A 23,941-nucleotide genomic window follows, 5' to 3' on the forward strand; every position below is an offset into this window, starting at 1 on the left:
ACTTGCTGCGAGTACACAACTGACAGTTATAGTTGTTGGTTTGCCAAACCAGAGGACTTGGGTTATGTTAATTTAGTCGATATTAGAACCTAGCTGCTAACTAAACAAATCATTTGAATCCTGTAAAAAACTGACCTGAAAATCAGCAGTCATGCGCTGCTTAACAAGCTCATCCCAATCCTCTTGCGTGAGTTGTTTGTACTTTCCAACTGGACTTTAAATAGGGAATTCTCCATCATCAGACTTTTCTTCTCCATCATCAGACTTTTCTTCTCCATCGTCAAACATTTCTTCTCCATCACCAGTCTTTTGTTTAGGGAAAATGTAGGTGCTTGTCATCCTCGTCTTCCAATCCTTAAATCTATTACGCACAACCCTCAGAATAAATTTCTTTTTGTCATCCTCAAGATTCCATGTTTTCTGGAAAAAAAAAAGAAGGATAATGCTACTAATGTTCTAATATAAATTTTTTAAATCAAATAATCAAAATGTTACATATACTACCTTAGCACAACGTCACATTGTAATTTTCTCGCCATTTGTTACATCTTTCCAGCTTTTAATGATCCTGATATTTCGCGCCAACTTTCCCATATCAGACCTAAATTTATTCAACCACCGTCCATAAGGCTGACCAAGCTCATTAAAATCAATATACGGTTTCTCTTTTTTCTCATTTTTCTCATTTTTCGCTTGGTCTTCTGCATTCTCCTGGTTACTAAGAATCTCTTCAAAAGTGTTTCCTATTGACGGGCCCCTCGTCTTCCTTTTTGGACGGGAATCTTTATCTCCATTTTTACCCATATTGTGGACCTGAATCAAATTATAAAAATATGAGTATGAATAAATGAAGAAAAATAACCTCGTACATAAATAGGAGTAACATTGGAGGTTCAAATAACAGCCTAATACAAAAATTCAAAAAAAATGAACATAAAGATAAACGGGTCATCAATTAGTAAAAGACGATGAATAACCAAAACTAATTCTCCAAAACATACAATTCATACCACTAACAGACTTACACTAAACTGATAATTCTTAAGTCTATTTCGTACATCTTGCTTAACTAAATGAACAAGGTTTTCTGGCCGTAGAAGCTACAATTTTCTTCTTACTAAGGTTCCTGTACCGTTTTCTATATCACCAATTTATACAGTGTTCTTCTGGCAGAGACTCATTACACCAGTCAGTTATCAATTTGCAGCATTGCCCACTTTATATACACTTAAAAAACAAGTGATTATGTGTTTTCTGCTGCATCTCACATAAGTATCAGAGGTTGGACACTTTAAAGACGAAGCGATTTAAGGTTGAAAATGCCATTATCACGAGGATGCTTTAGTATGTCCGATCCTAGAGTGACTGTTATTTGGGAACAAATTTAGAGGAACAAAGTCCAGATCAGTCAGCCAAGTCCACAAGTACCTCCACCTTTTTGCAAGGATGCTCGTTCGCACAGCGTTTTTCAAGTTTAATGTGGAAAGAACTTTGAGTAGAATATCATCAGGAAGTGAAACCTATAAGTTTTTCAAGCTGTTCAAATTTTGGTTAATTCAGAATCATTTGAAAGTGAAACCTATAAGTTTGGGCAGTCCACCCTCTGAGTAAGAAGCCTATTATGACCTCCCAAGTTCAGATGGTTTTGAGGGAGATTATGTGGATTAAGATGTAAGTGAAACCTGAACTTATAGATCAAATTATCTTCAAACTCATCAGCCTATCCTGAATAAGAAGCCTATTATGACCTGCAAGCCAAGTGATAAACCCATGGTTTGGGACTGCCCAAGCATTAAGAGTCAAAGGATTATGTGTTTTCCTGCATCCCAGTAGTTCTGAGTTCCCAACAAAATTCTGAGTTTCCAGTAGTGAAACCTGAACTTGGGATGTTTTTGAGTTCCCAACAAAATTCTGCTAGACTATGCCTTCTAATTGAATGTTTTGTAGATTATGATATTAATGATAAGCTTACCTTTTCCCAAAAAAAAAAATTTATTTAGCTATAATTACCTGATAACACTACTTCATATAAAAAATCTCAGTTCAAATAATTGTAGCGCAAATGACATAAGGACATAATCGTCAATAAACTAGTTCAAAAATCAGCGAAGGATGTTGTTATCTATTATTTGGAGTTATCAAACCATAATCCCTCGTCATGGTCATCTCGCACATAGACTTTGTCACGTAGTACTTGCACATTTTGGCAAGTGGTCGAAAAAGGAGAAAGTTCATCAACTTGATCATACTCTTCTTCATCAACAACACCATCTATGCTAAGAATGCGTCTTTTACCATTACGAACAACTGACCGTTTCTTGTCTAAAGGATCCTCAATATAGAAAATTTGCTTTCCTTGAGATGCTAGAATATAGAGGTCGTCTTTGTGATCTAGAAAATTGAAATCTACTAAAGTGAAACCCATATCATCAACATTAACTCCCTTATCACAATCGGCCCACTTACAACGAAATAAGGGTACTGAAAAATCATGATAATCAAGCTCCCATATGTCTTCAATTACCCATAATAAGGCTTTGTTATATCTACATGCTGTTTACCCTTTCCTACATATTCAACTGACGATGCCATAACTGTAATGCCGCTATTTTGCATCGTACTTTTCGCATCCTGACGAGTTGTGTAAAAGCAGAACCCATTGATATCATACCCCTCATAAGATATGATAGTGAGCTTGGGACCATATGCTAACCATCTTAAGTAATCACTTAGGCCATGTGATCTTTTTGACAACTCTGTCATCACCTTTTCATTAAACCAGTGTACAAATGTTCGATTGTGTTCACTTACCAACCAACCTTCACGTTTATGTGGATTTTGTCTTTTTATTAAGGCAAAATAATCAATTAAATATGGATGAACTTCGGTCATGTGTTGCAAAACATACATATGTGCCTTATCAAAACAAACACGGTCAACTGTAATAAACTTTTTTTCCCAAAGTACCCTTCCCTTCAAGTCGTTCCTCATGCCTAGAGGTAGGGAGTCCGATAAATTGCACACTCGTCAAGTAATCTTGGCAAAATCCAAGTGTCTCACAAGCAATAGTTGCTTCAATAATGCTAGCCTCAAGTCGATATCGATTCTTCACACGCCTCTTATACGTCCCCATCTCTCGCTCCATAGCTCACATGTATCTGAGGAACACCGGGCCACAAAGTTTAATTTCTCTAACCAAATGAATGATTAAGTGAACCATAATGTCGAGAAAACTGATGGGAAAGTACATTTCAAGTTCGCAAAGTGTCACAATAATATCAGCTTGTAGCTCATCTAAAGACTTCGGATCAATGTCCTTGGCATTAATTGCACTAAATAATCTGCAAAGCTTAATGATCACTTGTCTAACATGTTTAGGTAAAACAGACCGAATAGCCACATGGAGGAGCTGTGTCAACAGAACATGACAATCACGAGATTTCAGTCCCACTAACTTCAAATCTTTTAGGGATACAAGACGGCTTATGTTGGAGGAATACCCATGTGGTACCTTCATACCCTTTATAGACTCACACAATGCCATCTTCTCCTTCCTCGATAAAGTTGTGCAAGTCGGGGTTAAGTAGGTACGTTTCCCCTTTTTTACTCATTTTACCTCAAAACGCCCCCTAGCAACCATGTTATATCTAGGTTTGACCCTATCCTTGGTCTTATTAGGCATATTTAACAAAGTTCCAATGATACTATCAAACACATTCTTCTCTACGTGCATGACATAAATACAATGCCTAACTGACAAGTACTCCCAATATGGTAGGTCCCAAAAGATGGACCTCTTTGTGTGGTACACCCCGTCCGGTGGAGGTCTGCACGGTTTTCCAAATTCTTTGGTGATGTTCATAAATCGTTTGTGATACTCTTTTCCACTCAAAAATAATGAAGCCGGTCGGTGCTCAGTTTTTCCATAGAATGCCTTCTTCCTCTTACGATATTGATGATTTTCTTCAAGAAATCGACGACTACCTGTGTATACATATTTCCCGCAATTCTCCAACCATTCAGATTCAGTGTCATCACCACATACGGGGCACCCCTTGTCAGTCTTCAGCCTATAACCCGAAAGGTTTCCATAAGCCGGAAAATCATTAATTGTACAATATAGCATAGCACGCATTTGAAAGTGTGAGCCGCTAGCTGCATCAAACACCTGCACACCAACATTCCATAACAATTTCAAGTCTTCTATTAGTGGCGCCAAATAAATGTCTATGTCATTACCAGGTTGTTTAGGACCTGATATTAGGAGTGTAAGTAAAATGTATTTACTCTTTGTTGTAAGCCGAGGAAGCAGATTGTAAATTCTTAGCATTACTGGCCAGCTGCTATGTTGGGTACTAAGAGTCCCAAAAGGATTAATTCCATCGGTACAAAGCCCTAGTCTTAAATTCCTAGGCTCTCCACCAAAGTCAGGAAAGGTTCTATCAATTGTTCTCCATTGGGGTGCATCGGCCACATGCCGTAGTTTACCATCTTTATTTCTCTCTTCGTGATGCCACACCATATATTCTGCATCTTTAGGATTTGCGAAAAACCTCATAAACCTTGGTATAATTGGCAAATACCATAAGGTCTTGATCGGGCTCCCTTTCTTCTTATCTCCTGCTTTGATCTTGTACCTCGCAGCTTTATATCGTGGACACTCATCTAAGTCACTATAATCTTTCCAGAACAAAATGCAGTCATTTGGGCAGGCATGCATTTTTTTGTAAGTCGTAGCCAATGGACAAAACACTTTCTTACATCGATAAGTATTAGCTGGAAGCTCATTACCTTTTCGCAACATTTCTGATAAAAGTTGCACTAAAGCGGTAAAACTCTTATCACTCCATCCATTCGCCGCTTTCAAGGTACACAATTTCAACACAACTGATAAACGGGTGAATTTGGAACCCGGATATAACGGTTTCTTAGAATCATCAACTAGCCTCTGGAAAATTTCCGGACATTCTATGAAATCTTTTTCTAAATCATTCATCATTCTATCAATATTCTCACCCTCTACGTTGTTGTCCTTATCATGACTATCATCGTTATCATTGTCCACATTAATCGGAATGTTATTAAAATCCAAACCATGCATCTCAAATTCATCCACATTATCAAACTTGTTCCCTTGGTTTACAGCGTTTGAGGTACCTTGCATGTCATTTGCTTTCTCTCCATGCCATATCCACACATGATAATCAGGTTTAAACCCCTTTGTTACCAAATGACGCCTCATTTCCTTTGCAGAGCTTACCTTTACCCGGTTCTTACATACGCTACACGGACAAATGAGATGCTCCTCATCCCCGTGTTTTTTTTATGTGCAACAACATGGCTGATAAATTCATCAACCCGTTGAAGAAAATAGAAATCTCGTTTTCCATACATCCAATTCCGATCCATACCCAGCATAACACACCACTAAAAATAGAATAAAAGCTTGTATTAGAATAACGGTTAGACAGCGTGGCGGACCAGGTTTTGGAATTTTTTTTTTATAAATAAACACCGAGAAAAAGTATGTATATAATTTGCGTGAAACAATGAGAATTGATTGTAGTTGAGTGCAGCGGATAAAAATATGGGATTACAGTGGTGTGCATGCCAGGCCAGGCCATGACTCCTTGGAAGCTTTTGAGTAGTTTTTAACTAACTATTCCACTCTTTTCCTCTTTCACTATTGTTTTTGGCGGTCCCCCTTTTATTTTTGTTCAACGGTTTTTATTTTCAAATTATTTTTTAAGTAATTTTTTTTGGTGCTACTCATTCATGGACGGGTTTTACTCTTTCATGGACATAAATGACTTTTTTTTTTGTGCTACTCATTTTTTTTGGTGCTATTCATTTATAAATTTTTACGCAAAATCATAATTAACAAGTGACGATATTAAAACAGAAACATTAACATCGAAACTGAAATTTTTATAGACACGACCCTATGTCTCGGCCCGATTATTAAATTAGGGTAAAAATTAACATTAAGCATAATGGGGATCACTTCTTCTGGGGTCTGTTTCTTATATGGCAGGCAGCAGGATATGGGATATGTTCAAGAGTGCATATATTCCATTTTGGTTGCTCAAATGTCATGGTATTTATATGTTTAGAAAGCCTGAAATGTTAACAAGCTATGAGCTTTGGAATAGGACCAAAACCTATTTTATTTTGAATGAAATTGAAGGAATAGTAGATCTATAAACTCAACATATTCATATATGTTTTATTTTAATTTGTCATAAAATTAAATGGTGGATCTTATGCATGCAAACTAAAATAGATAAGTGAAGAAATCATTTTCTCACCAATTAAATTTCGGTCATATTGGGCACCAACAAGATCTCCTTCTTGTTAGTTCTTGAGCTTTCCATTAATGGATGAACATTCTTGACTTCAAATTAAAAGCCCTCCAATTAGTTGCACCCAAGACAATCCCTTAAACCCACAAATAAACATGTACTAGATGTTTGTAATGTAGTTTACCTTAAAATCTATTACTAATACTCATATAATACTTTTAGTATTATTAGTGTTTGATTTAAACAAATTAGATTCACAAAAATGTATTTTGTGAAGAACAAGAGAGAGAAAGGAGGTTTTTCATAAAAATGTAAGAATGAATAATTAGAGGAAAAATCCTCTCTTATTTTTCTCACCGAAAACCGGTGGCCTCATCATGTAGTGGACCATTTTATTTTCTTTTTGTCTTCACAAGACAAAAGGTGTAAGTCTTTTTGCATTGTCATGTCACTATCAAGCATTTTAGACAAATACATAAGACAAATGGAAAAAGACAAAAACTTCTTATTGCCCATCCATTTTCGGTTTTTGAAGTGTAATATGGAGTCCATTTTATTTTTGTCAATTGTACAATTATATGTCATGTGACATGTGACATGTCTTATGTCATGTTTTAATTTAAAATGCATATTTAACAAATTAAATATCATTTACAAATTAAATTAATCATATGTAACAAATTGACTAGTAATATAAAATTACTTTCTCATAAAATGGTCATTCAACTACTAGTTAGTATAATTCACAATATCTTGTAATTATAACTAACTTATCATTCTCATCTCGCGTGTTTCGCAAACATCGATTAATTTTAGTAATATAACTTCTTAAATTACTAAATAAAATCTCATTTAATCACATTATAACAAGATGTCATTTTCTCTCTTATAATAATAATTTGTTCAATTTTAAGGAATTAATTAATCTGTATCGGTATAAGACTAATTAATCTTTTTCAATTAAGGGAATCGTCCTTTCGGTGTGACCTCAAGGGATCAACTGATCACCACCGTCGCACGACAGTAATGTCAAACTCTAGCCAGCCAATCATTACTGATATGTGTGGACCAGTTGACTATATATGTAATGTATCATCCCTTTCGTATTCTTGGTATGAGATTTAATAATGATATTTTAAATCATGTGATTGCACTATTGTTGAGGACACATTTCCCAACAATCTCCCACTTGTCCTCGACAAGTGTGCGTCACCAATTCTCTTGTCCTATTACTATCTCCCACTCAATGCAAGGTGTCTTTCGGGTCCTACTTGCAAGTGATCATATCGAGAGTGGTTTCCTCGATCTGGAGAATAACTGATTGACCGGAATTTATCCACCATGGATACCTTCCGAGCGTGGCCACGCATTTCCAGTTCATTACTCCTCGAGTGGCCCTGAGATATTGTTTTAACCCTGACAAGGGGGTGGACAATTCCTATCGCACTCATTCCCTTCGACTAGCCACTGCCATCATAACCCAAAATATGCCCATTTGACCCCATTTACGAAGGTCGTCGTAACACAAATCAAAGTTAATCTGAAACTGTGCCATCTTAGGCGAACAGTCTTTAGTTAAAAGAATCGACTCATTAGAATACTATAATAGCTCTCGCCACGACCAGGCTATATAAATTTTCCAGAACTCTATAAGCGGTCACTGCCCGACAAAGTGTTCCTAACAGTCTGCCTATGTGATCGACTAGTCATCTCACATGACTCTATGGCACTTGAACTTGCCATCAATCGCATCACACTCTAGTCACTTCGAGAAGTCACCTCATACAAGTGACTATGGGCGAATACAATGTTAATCCGTGTTCACTTTAACGGGGTTCAATGTTGTCTCTACAACCCGTTTGGATGTAACAAAGTATAAAAGGAGTTTTTAAAGTAAAACTCGATCGACAAATGCGATTATCACATATGAATAGTCAATGCCTGATTACTATTTCATGTTCTATAATCTAATCTGTTCTTGTACGTTGTTGTTCATTTCAATTCAATTGAAATGACATGACTCATCATGTTTAGCCTTTGAGAAGGCTTTGGTTAGTAGGTTTTATCAACTTCTTGTACCTTACTCAACCTTACTACATACTTGTTTTCCTTTGTAATGTACACATTTGCATCACAAAACTTTCTGAGTACGTGTCGATATCCTATCAAGACATAGGTCCTCTAGCCTAAGAATAGCTTCCACTGTTTTTACAGTGTGTGGGACTCATCCTCTTGCACATCTCATGATTGCAAGTGTACTCAATTTCCGTTATAAATATCTCTCATTGTTCTTTATTGCCTAGAACGATTCTAGAAAATCTACTTCTTAATTAACATAGCCACAATGGTATCTTAACCATCTTAATGTGTTTTGATTATGGTTTTGTCGGAAACCATGCGCAATCTCAATTGTCAATTGTCACTTGTGTAATACCCTTACACAAAATTGCATCATTAACACTTTGCTTTACTTCCTTAATGCTTCTGCAAGCACTTAAGGGTAATCTTTATGGCTTACTTGGTAAAGATTACTTAAATTCGATTTTGAAAACAATTCATCATACTCAAAGTATATGAAGTGTTATACATCATTACTCATTTAATTGATCCGGCAGCTGAAGCAAATGGAATCAATCAAATATGTTCAATTTAATTGAACTAGTCATGAATCTTATCAACATAAGACTTCTTATTGACGCTAATATCATGTAGATTTATTTTCATAAATCTGGATATTAATGATGTATTATATTACTCCAAAAGTCTTAAATGATTCTCAATGATCAATATGTCATCCACATATCGGACTAAATAATATTTCCGTAACTCCCACTAAACTCCATGTATAAACACAACTTCTCGACTTATCGAGAAAAGTTTTATAACATGATCAAAACATTGATTCCAACTCATTGATGTCCTACTTAAGACCATCTCTTAAGTTGCACATTATCTTAGGATTGCAAGAATCTATAAAACTCATGACATGTATTGGATACATTCCTTCTTTTGAAGAAGTGGGTTTTAGATTCACATGCTGTATGCGTATCCTCATAATGAAACACAATCCCTAAGAAGATCCAAATAGACTTAAGTATTTCAATTAGTGCAAAACACTTTGCCACCAATCAAGCTTTGAAATCTCTCTTTATTAGTACAAAACCCTTTCTCACTAATCAAGCCTTTTTATTTCGGATTTTCATGGCTCTAAGCCTTGTATTGAGTTGTGACTTAAACACTCTCATGTCTTATGTAAGTCATATGTTCATTACTTTCCAGAAGTAATCAACTTGAATCAAACGATTTCTTTTGTAAGTTATAAGCTCTTTACTTTCTTAAAAGTAGCATGAATTCATCATCTTTAACAAGTGACGAATTTAACTTCCTAGGTTTTGAAGAAACAATGTCTTACACAAAACGTCTCATGTAGCCAAGAAAGACCAGTTTCTTGCGACATAACATTCTCTGTGGCATTCTTTGTGGCTCTTGAATAATTTCTCCCACTCTGTCTTCTAAAATAAACTTGTATTTTAGAAAGACAGCTTCACGAGCCGCAAACCCGTCGTACTCGAAAAATGAGCATTTGTTTCTTGTGAAAACTTACAAACACGGTACCCTTACCATTTCATATCTCATATGATTCGATTTAGTGGAAAAATAATTTAGACAAAAATGATAAAATCCCCAAAAGGATCAAGTAACTCAAAGTAACTTGATTGAAGTCCAAACCATATCGAATAGCGTTTAATTTCTTATCCAACCACACATTATTCCATAATGCGTGCTAAGAGAGATTAACTTGTGATACTATATCACATTTCCTTTGGCTTATATCAAAGTCTTCACTATGATAATCCCATCACGACTAAATCGTGATTCCTTGAACTCTTTAAACTTCTTCAAAGATTTTTCTATTTACCTTATTAAGTAAACACATTAGCGTCAACTTAAATCGTTGGTAAAAGAAAATGATTAACCTATTTTGGATCAATGATTTAAAACCTCGATCTCCTTTTCAACCAAAAGGCACGAGATATCTTGCTTTGAATACAAGATACGCATATACCATTAACAATCTAATGGTTTCAAGAGTACTCGATAACTCTTTGCGTTCATCATTCCAAAATTCAAGGTTTAATCTTGGGTTACCAATTTGAGTCTTGCATCATCTTCATGATATATCATTCTAGTTTGGTTTAGAATATAATCACCTTGATAATGGGCTAGCCATACATCAAATCGTGGTGTATAGGGTCACAAAAGTGAAAACCTCTTTTGTATCTTAACAAGTTTATATTCTTATTTAGAGTTTATGCACTTAATAGTCACAATTAAGTACAACTTTAAATCCAAAAACTAGATTGAGTACACAATTACTCTATCTCTCGGCATTATTGTTGCTAGTCGTCATATTCTAATCATCTTATGTGTCAATACAATGATGAAAACCTCCACTGGTTTCTAATATTGACGAAGTGGTACTAGCAAAATTTATGTTTAATCAAATAAACATTTAAAGAAGAAGGTCCCATTATATGTCCCGCAACTAACTTGTTGATTCTTCAATAATTTGGGGTAGTTTCCTTTCTTGTGTCCAACATTTAAGACAATGGAAACTTTATCGGTCGGGATTGATAGGTTTAGTATTGCTATTCTCAACAACTTTACTTTCAACATTACCTTGTATCAATTCCATTATAATCTTTACTTCTTGAACCTCATTCTCATCTTAACAGTTTAAGAGAATGCTCCCACTCATTTCAATGAGTCTTTGCTTTGAGAAGCAAAATTGAATTCATGAAGATTACTCTTCATTTGTTCGTTTTAGTCTTAAAACTGTCATTGAAGTGGTTGCGATATTTCGGTCAATTACGAATTCCAACAAATCTAATTACCAAAACAATTTATCATTTCAAGGTACTTAATTCAATTAAGTATATGACTAACAATCCATTGTAAGTAGATGTGTTAGTCAAGAATCAAAAACCAGTTTGATAATGAATAACTTTAATCTATACTCTATACAAGAGATCCTTATCAATGGTTCATTTGAGGTTTTTAAAAGCAAATTCATATTTGTCTTTAGTTACGATGTTTTAATGGAGATTTGAATCAAAAATCGAAATGATATCGTATATGAATTGTGGTAAAGAAATAGAACAATATGATAACGGAATAGTGGAAAACTTAACATTTATCGTTTTATTAATACTTGTAAACAAGTATAGCATTTACATAGTGACTTCTACCCAACTATGATAAATGATTCCAAGATCCAAATTCATATTAACTTGGGCACAGTGTGGCCGATACATCCCTTATCAATATAACTCGGTGGATTAACTCTTTAATCGATTCTACTTTTAGAACTCTAGGTCGATAAAATTACATTAACATTTATCTTTAGCCCAAAACACATCCGACAAGGGCACGGTGTGGCCGATACATCCCTTATCCAAAAACTTTTGTTGAGTTCAACCCAAATTTTGAATAAATGTGTCCATGATCCAAATCCACATCAACTTGGGCACGGTGTGGCCGATACATCCCTTATCAACATGAATTCGGTGGATAGACATTTATCACCCACTTCCCCTACGTAACAAGGTTTGTACCCCGGTGTGGCCGAGCGCACTCCCTCACGAAATAGGTTTTCATGGTTTCTACTCTTTGGTAAGGCTAAGTGTCAATTGTTTATTTTAGCGAGAGGTCATGTCAATTTATTATCTATCACGTTTTAAGTGAACTAAAGCGGTGAACTACGATAATTTTAATTGACACGGTCGATAAACTCGATAAAATGACAATGCATGTTTTAGTTATGGCGATTTAGCGATGCATGCGACATATAAATAAAATGCAAAGCATAAATTTAAATCCTAGTATGGCCTTCCTAAAAATAGAAAATCTAATTAACTATTACATATTCGGAAACCAACTCCATTGGTCCCTTGAACTTCGGTTGTGGCACGCATCTCGAGGCAACACCGTGTTTAGATATCGTCTTCCTTGAGTGACACCGTCTTCAAGGAACTCCGAAATAAATAAATTACATAACAAATTACATAATTTCCTATTATAGATTTGTAATTAAAATAAAAATAAATCTATTAAATTACAAAACGGTGATACGAGATCACAATAAATTACAACCGAATCGATATTCCCATACATTTCGGGTAATACCAATTAAAAACTAAGGCCATACTAAGTAAAAATTACATGATTCAAAATTACATAAAATAAAATTATGACAATCATAAATAAAATACAGCATTAAAATATGTATGAACATGCCCAATTTTATGCTAAATCGCCTTTAATTAGCCAATATCGTATATTACTCGGTTTTTACGGATTTGCGTGATTCAACATTTTATAATCACAAAAATTACATAAATTCATATTTATGCACAAGTTAATTACCCTAACTTCTTAGGACTCAAACTTAGTCTCCACTAACTATTTGACCATAATTAACTCATATTTCTTAATATTGTTCATGAAAGGACTCAAAATTACAATAAAATGCTATAAACTTCAAATAAATCACTAAAAATTTCAAATAAATTTGAAATTTGAAATTTAAACTCATGAACATTCTGTAAAGTTACCATGACACTCATAATGTTCAAAAACTTAGGTTAAAAATTTCGAAAGTTATTGGAAAAACAATGTTGCGGTTTATCGGATTTATCAATAAAAATCATAAAAACATGAGAAAAATTATATTCATCAACTTTTCAATTTTAGATCTGAAAAAGATAATAAAAGGCAACATGTGACGTTTTTCCTTAGTCATGAAGTATTTTAGCAATTTTTCACTAATTAAGTCACTATTTATGCTATTTTTCATCAAAAATCCATAAATCATGCATAAAGACTTCAATATAGCCTATTATTTTACACACATCTTTTAAACTTGCATGTGACAACATACTAAATTTCTATGACCATATTCGAAATATTTCTCATATTAACCTATTTTTCATTTAAATTCGATTTTTATCATGAAAAATCCATTTTTCGAGCATAAGAACTCCAAAAATTATGAAAACTTCCAGATCAACTAAAACAAATATATGTGAAAACATATCCAAAAACCACTGGAAAATTCGAAGTTTAGCTAATTTTCGTCCAAAAATGACATTTTTATCATAAAAATCACATTTTAATGCCAATATTATATAAAATGAACAATAAAATCCATAAATTAACCAAAATATCCTAAATACATTTTAGGATCAGAAATTTTAACATGCAAAAATTAATTTTGTGATATATCATAATAACACAAATTATACAAGTTTTATATGTTAATCTTTATAACTCGGAAAAACTTTTAACCGATTTGCATGCAAACAATCATGGCTCTTGATACCGATTGAAGGAATAGTAGATCTATATACTCAACATATTCATATATGTTTTATTTTAATTTGTCATAAAATTAAATGGTGGATCTTATGCATGCAAACTAAAATAGATAAGTGAAGAAATCATTTTCTCACCAATTAAATTTCGGCCATATTGGGCACCAACAAGATCTCCTTCTTGTTAGTTCTTAAGCTTTCCATTAATGGATGAACATTCTTGACTTCAAATTAGAAGCCCTCCAATTAGTTGCACCCAAGACAATCCCTTAAACCCACAAATAAACATGTACGAGATGTTTGTAATGTAGTTTACCTTAAAATCTATTACTAATACTCATATACTACTTCTAGTATTATTAGTGTTTGATTTAAACAAATTAGATTCACAAAAATATATTTTGTGAAGAACAAGAGAGAGAAAGGAGGTTTTTCATAAAAATGTAAGAATGAATAATTAGAGGAAAAATCCTCTTTTATTTTTCTCACCAAAAACCGGTGGCCTCATCATGTAGTGGACCATTTTATTTTTCTTTTTGTCTTCACAAGACAAAAGGTGTAAGTCTTTTTGCATTGTCATGTCACTATCAAGCATTTTAGACAAATGCATAAGACAAATGGAAAAAGACAAAAACTTCTTATTGCCCATCCATTTTCGGTTTTTGAAGTGTAATATGGAGTCCATTTTATTTTTGTCAATTGTACAATTATATGTCATGTGACATGTGACATGTCTTATGTCATGTTTTAATTTAAAATGCATATTTAACAAATTAAATATCATTTACAAATTAAATAAATCATATTTAACAAATTGACTAGTAATATAAAATTACTTTCTCATAAAATGGTCATTCAATTACTAGTTAGTATAATTCACAATATCTTGTAATTATAACTAACTTATCATTCTCATCTCGCCTGTTTCGCAAACACCGATTAATTTTAGTAATATAACTTCTTAAATTACTAAATAAAATCTCATTTAATCACATTATAACAAGATGTCATTTTCTCTCTTATAATAATAATTTGTTCAATTTTAAGGAATTAATTAATCTGTATCGGTATACAACTAATTAATCTTTTTCAATTAAGGGAATCGTCCTTTAGGTGTGACCTCAAGGATCAATCGATCACCACCGTCGCACGACGAAGAATGTCAAACTCTAGCCACCAATCATTACGATATGTGTGGACCAATTGACTATATATGTAATGTATCATCCCTTTCGTATTCTTGGTATGAGATTTAATAATGATATTTTAAATCATGTGATCGCACTATTGTTGAGGACACATTTCCCAACAGAAATGCCATTTCCAAATGAGCTAGGCAAATCTGAAATGCTCCAACAGTTTCAGAATTTCAGTTCTGAATTCAACTCCTCATATCTAGAGTTCTACTTAATTAAAATTTAAGTTCTTTATATGGATAAAATCTTGAAGAAGTCTACTTTCCTATGGAGTTGGAATCAACAGAAGTTAATATTTAGATTTCTCAGAATGACGCTTGAAGGACTGTCACGATTGAATGCAATTCAGTTTCTGAAATTGATCCGTCAGTGTTCAAGCTTGAATAGCTTAAAATCTACTGGATATTTTTGGATAATTCTTTTTGGAGGTGAAATATGACTTTCTTAGGTTTCATTTTAGCTATCATGGGTATTTTTAGCCAATATGAGTTGGGAGATATGAATTTTTCAAATTACTGATGCTGCACAGGAAAACAGCAGAACTCTCATTCTGACCCGATCTTACTCAAACTTCAATATCTAAAGTTCCAGGCCATACTTTCATATGATTCTTTTTTGAAATGAAAGCTAACTCCTTTATCTTTCATTTGGCACCTGTGAGGCATTTTGTTTCACCCTGAGATGAAATTTAAGGCTCCTACAAGAAGCCATAGTTGCTGAACTATTACAGCAGCATGTCACTAGTGACCTGATAACACTCAAAATTTCATTCCTCAAGTTCTAGGCCTTATTTTCAGGTGATTCTTTTTGGTCATAAAAGCTAACTCCTTTGCTTTATTTTGGAACCTTCGAGGCATTTTCTTTCATCTTGAGCAGAGAGTTATCAATGCTGCAAGAAAGGCCTGATTCCAGGATGCTATGAAGAAACTGTCAGCATTTTTCTTGTTCTATCAATAACTAATCTCCTTTCTTGTATGTAATTCGATCCTAGTCTCTAAATAAAGCTGTTAAGGGGTCATAGCAGTCCTAATAAAGCCAGGAAACAAGCATCAAAAAAGCCAAACACAAGCCTCAAGGGACCTGATTTGTCTTGCCATTTCAGGAAAGAAACAAAAGTGCTACTAGCCCTACACTTTTTTTGTGTGGACTGTAAAACCAGAGAGTACTAGCCCTACTCTTTTTTTACCTAGATATCAACAAAATTTGGGAAAACATCATAGTAAAAACGTTGGAGAAATTAAACTACTCAATATTTTCTTCCTAATGCCTACAACCATTACATATTCAAAACACGATTAAGGATTTTGTACTCAAGTGATCAGTGTAACAGCCTGATGATGTCAATTAAGGATCCAATTCCAATTTATAAGCATGTAGATAATAATAGCTAGTTTTTACCACATAAAGAAGACAATCAATAATGATAAACTCAATGAACAACAAAATAAAAAGACAGTAAGACGAACAGTATATCGAGCATACCCTAATACAGACGATCGAACAATTATCAACGATATAAACTTGAAAGACGGCAGCACGATTTTGGTATTAAAGGGCAACAAAGAAGGGTGGTGATGGCAGACCACGGCGGGGACAGCAGACGAACGCGACAATAAATTATTGAATCCCGACAGACCGCAACAACGTCAGGAATACAGCACGGGAGAATCGCGTTGGTGGGGTGCGACAAGAGCGCGGCGGAGGTGGTACGATGACTGCGCAACACGGTGGTGGTGGTGGTGGGGGTTGAATATGTGAGGAAGATTAAGGGTTTGATGTAATTTGGGAATTAAGGTTTGAAACAATTGGAAAGGGTGATGATACGTAATAAGGAAGCATCGTGGGGTTTTTTTTTTAATTATCATTTGTATCTGTTTTTAAATAAACTGACGCAAAAACTTAAGGTCAAATAAGTCAGTTATATAAAATAACTGGTGTATTTTCTAAAATACGTCAGTTTTTAATAAAAACGACGTATTTTATACGTCTGTTATTTATAAAAAGCGACGCAAAAAGCTGGATTATAGGGCCAAAATGTGCTCCCGCCAAAAGTAAGTGTTTTTTGCGTCAGTTTTTTTACAACCGACGTAAATTGCTTAACGCAATAGGTATATTTTCTACTAGTGAGTAGACGGAGTATCGGACTGAGAGGCTACCTTTAAAGCATGTCCGAAAAACCACACACAAGACTACATCCTAGACTCCAACCTCCTGGTAGGACGGCGATCATATCGCAACTAGAGGGCCTATGGCTCACCCCTAGTATCCGATAGGACTAAGACTCGGGGACGGAATTATTAATGTCACATTCATACTTATGGCTTGCATCTCACCATGAGTACGGACGAGAACATCAATTCCCGACGATCATATCGCAACTAGAGGGCTTATAGTTCACCCCTAGTATCCGATAGGACCAAGACTCTCACAACAGAACAATACAAGGCATTATCAAGAATATGACCCTTCACAAATAATTATTTAACAATAAATATCTCAAATTTTGTCTTATGCAAATAAATATTTCATTTTATAATTTAACATACCGGTTAAATACAATATAATTTGCGATAATGACTAATTTACGTTATGTGAAATCTACAAGATAAAAGTGACCAACTCAAGCGACTCATTTATGATCCCATCAAACAAGTCATAAAAACCCAATACTTGAAGTCATAGGAAATCCATCAAGTTAATCATGCAAAGTCCAACCATGTAATCATGTGATGTCCAACATTTAAAACATAACAAGCCCAAAAGAAGGAAGTATGTAAATTCCCCATATAAATTATAGTGAACCTAATCTATAAAATATAATGAGCGGTAATGAATAAACGTTTCATTTCTCATTCACATGTTACTTGAACAAAGTATAAATAACCGATAACAAATGAATTAACTAATACAGAACACGAGGCAAAACGTAAACAAACCAAAATCTGAACCACCCATAAGCATATACGAGTCAACTAGGGAAAACTTTGGTCATGATACGAATAAAAAGCATAAACAACCATCATACACAAAGGATATATATATTTATAGAACTTCAAACGGTAAAACGGGCGCCATTTACTCATACGGACTCCGAATCGAGTGATTCAAGTGGCTAAACCACCTAATTTTTCGACGCCGGTCCATCTGTCATATTTTCAGTGGCATTGGAAGTCGCACCGGTCAGATACGACAGGTTCCAGGCCAACATGGGTCACCCAAAATAGTCTAAAAAATGCAACTTTAGCAAGCTAAATAGAACTGTCTCAATACTGAAACTTTAAGCAAGTAATGATACTAGTGACATATAACAACAACCACATCTAATTACCCATCTCATAAGAAAGCCAAAGATACCATCTTTACTCAATTTAAGCAAGTAAAACCTTGTATAATTCATCTTAAACAACTACACATATAATCTCAAAAGTATCACAATTACTAGCTTATAACCACAAAACATAACATATAAACATACAAATGACATAATACCTAGTAACCCATCACCGTTACCTCATTATTTCTTCAAAATGCAAGATTCCAACTCAAAACCATGCCAGTTGCCCAAAAGGAAGCTCAAGAACCGAGTTCCCAAGTAAGACCTCGAAAATCATGCCAAAAAAGTCACGGCCAGCAGCAAGGGTGAGGTAAAGTCAAGATCTTTCTTACCTAGGAAGTTGGAGGGCGAGGAGAGGAAGAGATAGGCACGAAAATCGTTGAAAACCGATAAGAAACGAAGGTTTTATGGCCATTTTAGTGAATGAAGGAGGTGGAAGTTGTGTAACAATGGTGTTGTAGTTGTGTGTTTGTTGCTGAAAACTGAATGGTGGAAGGAGAAGATAGGGTTTAAGCTCTTATATAGGTGAAGGGAAAAGAGTAGGATGAAGGCCCATAGTTATCTTAGGCTCAAATTATCATTTTAAGTCGATTTTACCCTAAAACACAACCCGAACCTACTACAAACTTAAGACGGATATTTTTTTATCAACATTAATATTATTTTACATGTAAAGCCACATTTTTATAAAAATGGTTTTAAAATACAAATAAAATAATAAAATGGCTAATTAAATTATAAATGCCGACACGGAAAATTCGTGGGTGTTACACTTGCACAACGTCCAACTATGCCAACGCCGTATACAACGGGCATTCAACAAAAAGGTCAAACCCAGAAACATCAAAGAAGGCGACTCGGTCTTCAAGTAGGTTTGAGCACCGTTACCCGTCGATCCGAGGGGGAAATTCAAACCCAATTTGGCCGGGCCATACCTGGTCAAGAAAATCCTTTCGGGGGGCGCAATGATATTGGGTGACCTAGACGGGGAAGACTTCACAAACCCAACCAACCTAGACCAACTCAAGAAATACTACTCTTGAACCTTAGTACCAACCACCATCGACCTTTCCCTAGTTTCACAACTAGTGACCGCAATCCCACTTTCAAGTCAATTCCTCAAAAGTTCTAATTTGAAATTGCATGTTTAATCGAGTCTAAGTTACGACACCTTAGCTTGCCATGTTTCCAACAGCCTTTGATATGTCAAAGGTACCATCCATTTGCACACTCAAACAAAACAGCTGAACTACGAGCATGGTTTGATTTCACTTCTTCAGGTGAATACGTAGGCAGACCTTTCTTACACAAGAAGGATACAAGCACAACACCCAAACAAAAATTCACACCCCAACTCAAACAAAACACTTGAACTACGAGCATGGTTTGATTTCACCGCTTCAGGTGAACACGTAGGCAGTCCTTTCTTACACAATAAGGATACAACCATCCCCACTCATAAAAACAACAACCCATACAAACTTTAAAAAAAAAAAAAAGCATCCCCTTTCCTCACGAAAACAAAAACAAAAAAAGAGAACAAAAATGGCCTTTCGCCTTGTTAGGCCCAAAATCTGGATATGGGCTGATCTGGGGCAGCAGGTCTGGAAGCATTGTGGGATGCAGGATATCAGGGAGCCAGGGTGACAACATCAGCGTGTGGCGCAGAACGTGGGCTTTGATCCGCATGGAAGAAGCATACGAGAGTCCTACCACTTACCATATTCAAGGAAGGAAAGCCTTATTCAGTGTCAAAATAGGAATAACTTGGAGGGAAAGCAAGAAACCCTAGCTAGCCGAGCTCCCCTATATAAAGAGCCTCAACGTAAAGAAGAGGCATCATCAGAAGTATACAAAAAATATACCCTAACATTCATAGCAAGCGCACGAACTGTATTTCCTCCCGAATTATAGTGAAAATATTGGTGGGATTCCGTCTCCTCCCGCGGTTGTTTCCCAAATTGGGTTTTCCGCGTCACCAAAACTGCTTGTGTTCTTTACTTATAACGCACATTCCGATTAGCATACAACAAACAATTAAATCATAATACGGACCTAACACTAAGACCGCTTTAACCCTAAATTGGTAGAAATTCACCAAAACAGTTTGGCACCCACCGTGGGGCATAGTGGTCGTCTTCGTTAGTCAGTCTACGCAGCAAGCACAACATGTCTGGACACCAAGAAACCAACCCAAGTAGCACCAGCGGTGCCTCGGCAACGCGGGTACCGCCCCCCTCGGCAGCGACACAGGTACCATCTCCCTCGACAACAGCAGCACGCACAACATCCGACAGTCAAGCAAAGTCAAAGTTCCCAGGTAGCTGTGGACAGCGGGCCGCCCACGGGGGCGCTTGGTGAGGATCGAAAACAAGCGTTTGCATTTTGTATGGAGTCGCCACCAATTTTTATGGGAAATTGGAACCGTTCGAATACCTCGTGTCATGTCAAGACACAAAGTAGTGACATGAACACTAAGCAATCGTTACCCTTAGCATTCTATGTCTAGAATGACTCTCGTGGATGCCAATGAACACGGGTGCTCACGGAGATCTGGAGTAAGGGGTGAGGGTACGTATTAGGAAGCTCTTTTGATCGAACACCTAATCCCGCCCGCCTCGATAGCGGCCTCTACTAATGATTAGGGAAGTTATTCGTACTTGATATATTGTCGGCTATATGCATGCAATGCAACATCCATTAGATTAATCCTAGCATGTGAGAATTAACTAAGTCGGTAGACAATTAATTAGCACACAATTGGGTCGAAGTTGGGATTTAAGGTTCATTTACATGTGAGAAACATACAAATGATACAAAATAAAATAATAAATATAAATTACAATAAAGAAAATTACAATAATTACAATGGAACGGGCGATTTATGTCGAAAATACCGCTAAAACGGATGATTTGAGAAAAAGAAACAAAGAAAATAAAACAAATAAATACGAACAGGAATTAGCGATAATACGGATAATAGTTAATTGATACGTAGCTAATTAAACTAGGTCAAGGCGAGAAAAGGAGTTCGGGGACAAAATCACCCCTGAACAGGCGCGGCGAGCATGCGCCCTTTGGAAGAGGCGCGGCGATTCTTTGCGCGTGCTTCCCAAGGTGAGTTCGGGCTGTGAAGCGAATCGCAAATCGTTAATGTTAATTGGTAAATTAAGGGATTGATTAAATTATTTGCTCGGATGAAAGTGATTAATGAATTATTTACATATGATTGAGGTCATAAAAAGCGATAAAACATGGATGAGACGGAAACAAGACGGATTAATCATGTGAAGGGTCGATGTTAATGAATGAATAATTAAACTAACTAACTAAACGAATTATTAACTAAACATGATGAATGATGACGAACTAATGACGAACAATAAATAAACAGATGCAAATTTATCAACAACGAATCCCAGAAACTCAATATGAACGAATTGAATCTCTAAAATCCGGAACTTGAATTTAATGACGAAAACCCTCGAATATGAATTATAAGGGATTTAAGTCGGATTTATGACGATTAAAACATGCTAATGAATGATGAATTATATACAACATACATATGAATTATAAATTTCCGTGATGAAGAATTAGAGAACAAAACAAAAGAAACAATTTTGGTACGAATTACGAGGACGGAGGAAGAAGAAAAGAAGCGAGAATGCGCGGCCTCACGAAGAGGCGCAGCAGGTGCTGCGCTCCTTCGAAGAGGCGCAGCAGTTGCTGCGTCTTTTCTCGACGTCTGTCTACTGGAAATCCGCAAAAACAGATTTTAAAGACGGTTTTAGAAATCGGTTTTAACGGTGTATTCGACATAAACCTTACAATTGTTATACAATAATGAAATACAATAAATAAAGAGAATTATACACCCTCAGACTTACATGTTGACGGAACGAGAAGAACTAAGAAGATCGATTAGTGAATGCTCGACGCGAATGCAAGGAAAGAGTGCCCTCGAAAGAGGAAAACGATTTAACAAGTTGGTTAATTAGATTGATTGAGTGTAGTGGTCAAATTGGTCGGTCATGCAACGGAGAGGCTGGTACCCGGAAAGATCCGAGCTTACGTGGTCGGAAGTCCAAGCACGTAGGCGCCAATTAGTAAGAACGAAGTCTAGAATGCAAAGGGAGAAGAGAAGGGCGGACACTCGCGTGAGAAATATGAGGAACGAAAGCTCCTATTTATACTAATCACGTGAAGGAATAGGGTTTCGGAGACTCTTTGGAAGTGAATCTCGGAAAGATATAAAAAAAGATACGTAAATCATGCAAAGAAGGGCACTGGGAAGAGGCGCGCAGCCACCGCGTCTCTTGGAAGAGGCGCAAGACTGCTTCGTCTGTTCCCAGGAGGTTTCCTCCTGCTTAAGAAAGATTTCCGTGTTTAAGTTATGGTAGGACGGATTTAATTCGATTATCTTTTGAATATTACGGGATATTGTTTGCCAAAAGATAAAATTTGATAAATATGGAATAGAAATATCCTAACATTCCAAACATTCGACTCGGGATTTAACGGCTATCGGAAATGGAGACGGTTTTTGACCCCGACTCGAATGTACTCTAATTATTGCCAAAACGACCGTATCGGCACGTAGATGACAACTAAGAGGTTGACATAAATGTTTGAGCAAACACTTGACGATAATCTTACGACTGTCACAAATCGTTCCGCGACCAAACATGCGGCCCAATCATCACCGGGTGGTTTGCGAGGGTGCGAAAACGAGGTGTCTCTGAGCCCCCACTTTGACCGAGGCTTGGACAAGGCGAAAGTCAAAGTATAGCCATCAGGTCAATCGAAGATTACAACCCGACGACTATGGCGATGCGAGGCGGCTCAAGGGGTCGAGCCAAGGACCTGTCGTCGGGAACATTTTAGAGTCCGTCGACTATCGGGAGGGTCGTTTAAAGTCCATTAGACTACGTAAGGAGGCTCGCCACCATAAGAAGAGATCATACCGAGACTTAATCGAACTTCGCGGGAATAAGAGATATTGAAAATAGCAGGACGTCGCAGAAACCGCTGGGGAATCCGCTTGCGTCGGTCTCAAGCGAACTTTGGCGAAATTTGGAAGTTGAATCTGCTTGCGTCGGTCTCAAGCGAACTCTTGTTGGGGAACATATCGACGACTAGGAACATCTTGATCGTCGTAGGGAAACTTTGAATGAGCGATCTTTGCAAAATACTACTCTTTAGGGATAAAATGATTGAGCAATCTTGCAAATATCTTTGCTGCGGATAAAATGATTGAGCAATATCACAAATATCTCTGCGGGATAAAATGAATTCGGACAATACTACAAAGTCTTGTGTCGCACTGGATAAAATGCGGGTCGGAACGAAAGGAAATCGTCGAAACGGACCAAAGTGATAAAATGTCATCGAGGAAGAGGCGCACCAAAGATGGGCCCACGAATAACGAACTCATAACGGATTTTTGAAAATCCACCAGAGGGGAACAAAGGAAGAGGCGCGGCAAGAGCTGCGTCTCTCTTGGAAGAGGCGCAAAGACTTTTCGCGTCTGTTCCCCAATTCAAATTAGTAAAACGCGAAATCAGAAGGGTTTTATTTCATTATTTCGAAACACAAATCCTTCAATTTCTCTCTCAAATCTTCACCATTTCTATCAAGGTTGGATTCAAAAGCTTGCTTAAAATATGACTAATCGAGGTATGTGCTTTAATCTTGCATTAATCTTCCATATTTGTCGAATTTTGAGCCGCGAAC

The 23,941-nt window shown here is 36.1% G+C and overlaps 1 protein-coding gene across 1 annotated transcript; it reads right to left on the reverse strand.

Annotated features, from left to right (window-relative positions):
- Window positions 1-216: 216 nt before the first annotated feature.
- On the reverse strand, window positions 217-5,242 carry LOC141628126 (uncharacterized). Its single transcript, XM_074441306.1, has 7 exons — window positions 3,617-5,242; window positions 3,218-3,409; window positions 2,551-2,766; window positions 2,195-2,461; window positions 1,461-1,520; window positions 547-813; window positions 217-420 (listed from the first exon to the last, which is right to left on the reverse strand). Exons 1-7 carry the CDS (start codon window positions 5,240-5,242, stop codon window positions 217-219), a joined length of 2,832 nt encoding a protein of 943 aa, XP_074297407.1.
- Window positions 5,243-23,941: the final 18,699 nt, after the last annotated feature.

The sequence above is a fragment of the Silene latifolia genome, chromosome Y (genome assembly GCF_048544455.1).
Source record: "Silene latifolia isolate original U9 population chromosome Y, ASM4854445v1, whole genome shotgun sequence".
Lineage (NCBI taxonomy): Eukaryota > Viridiplantae > Streptophyta > Magnoliopsida > Caryophyllales > Caryophyllaceae > Silene > Silene latifolia.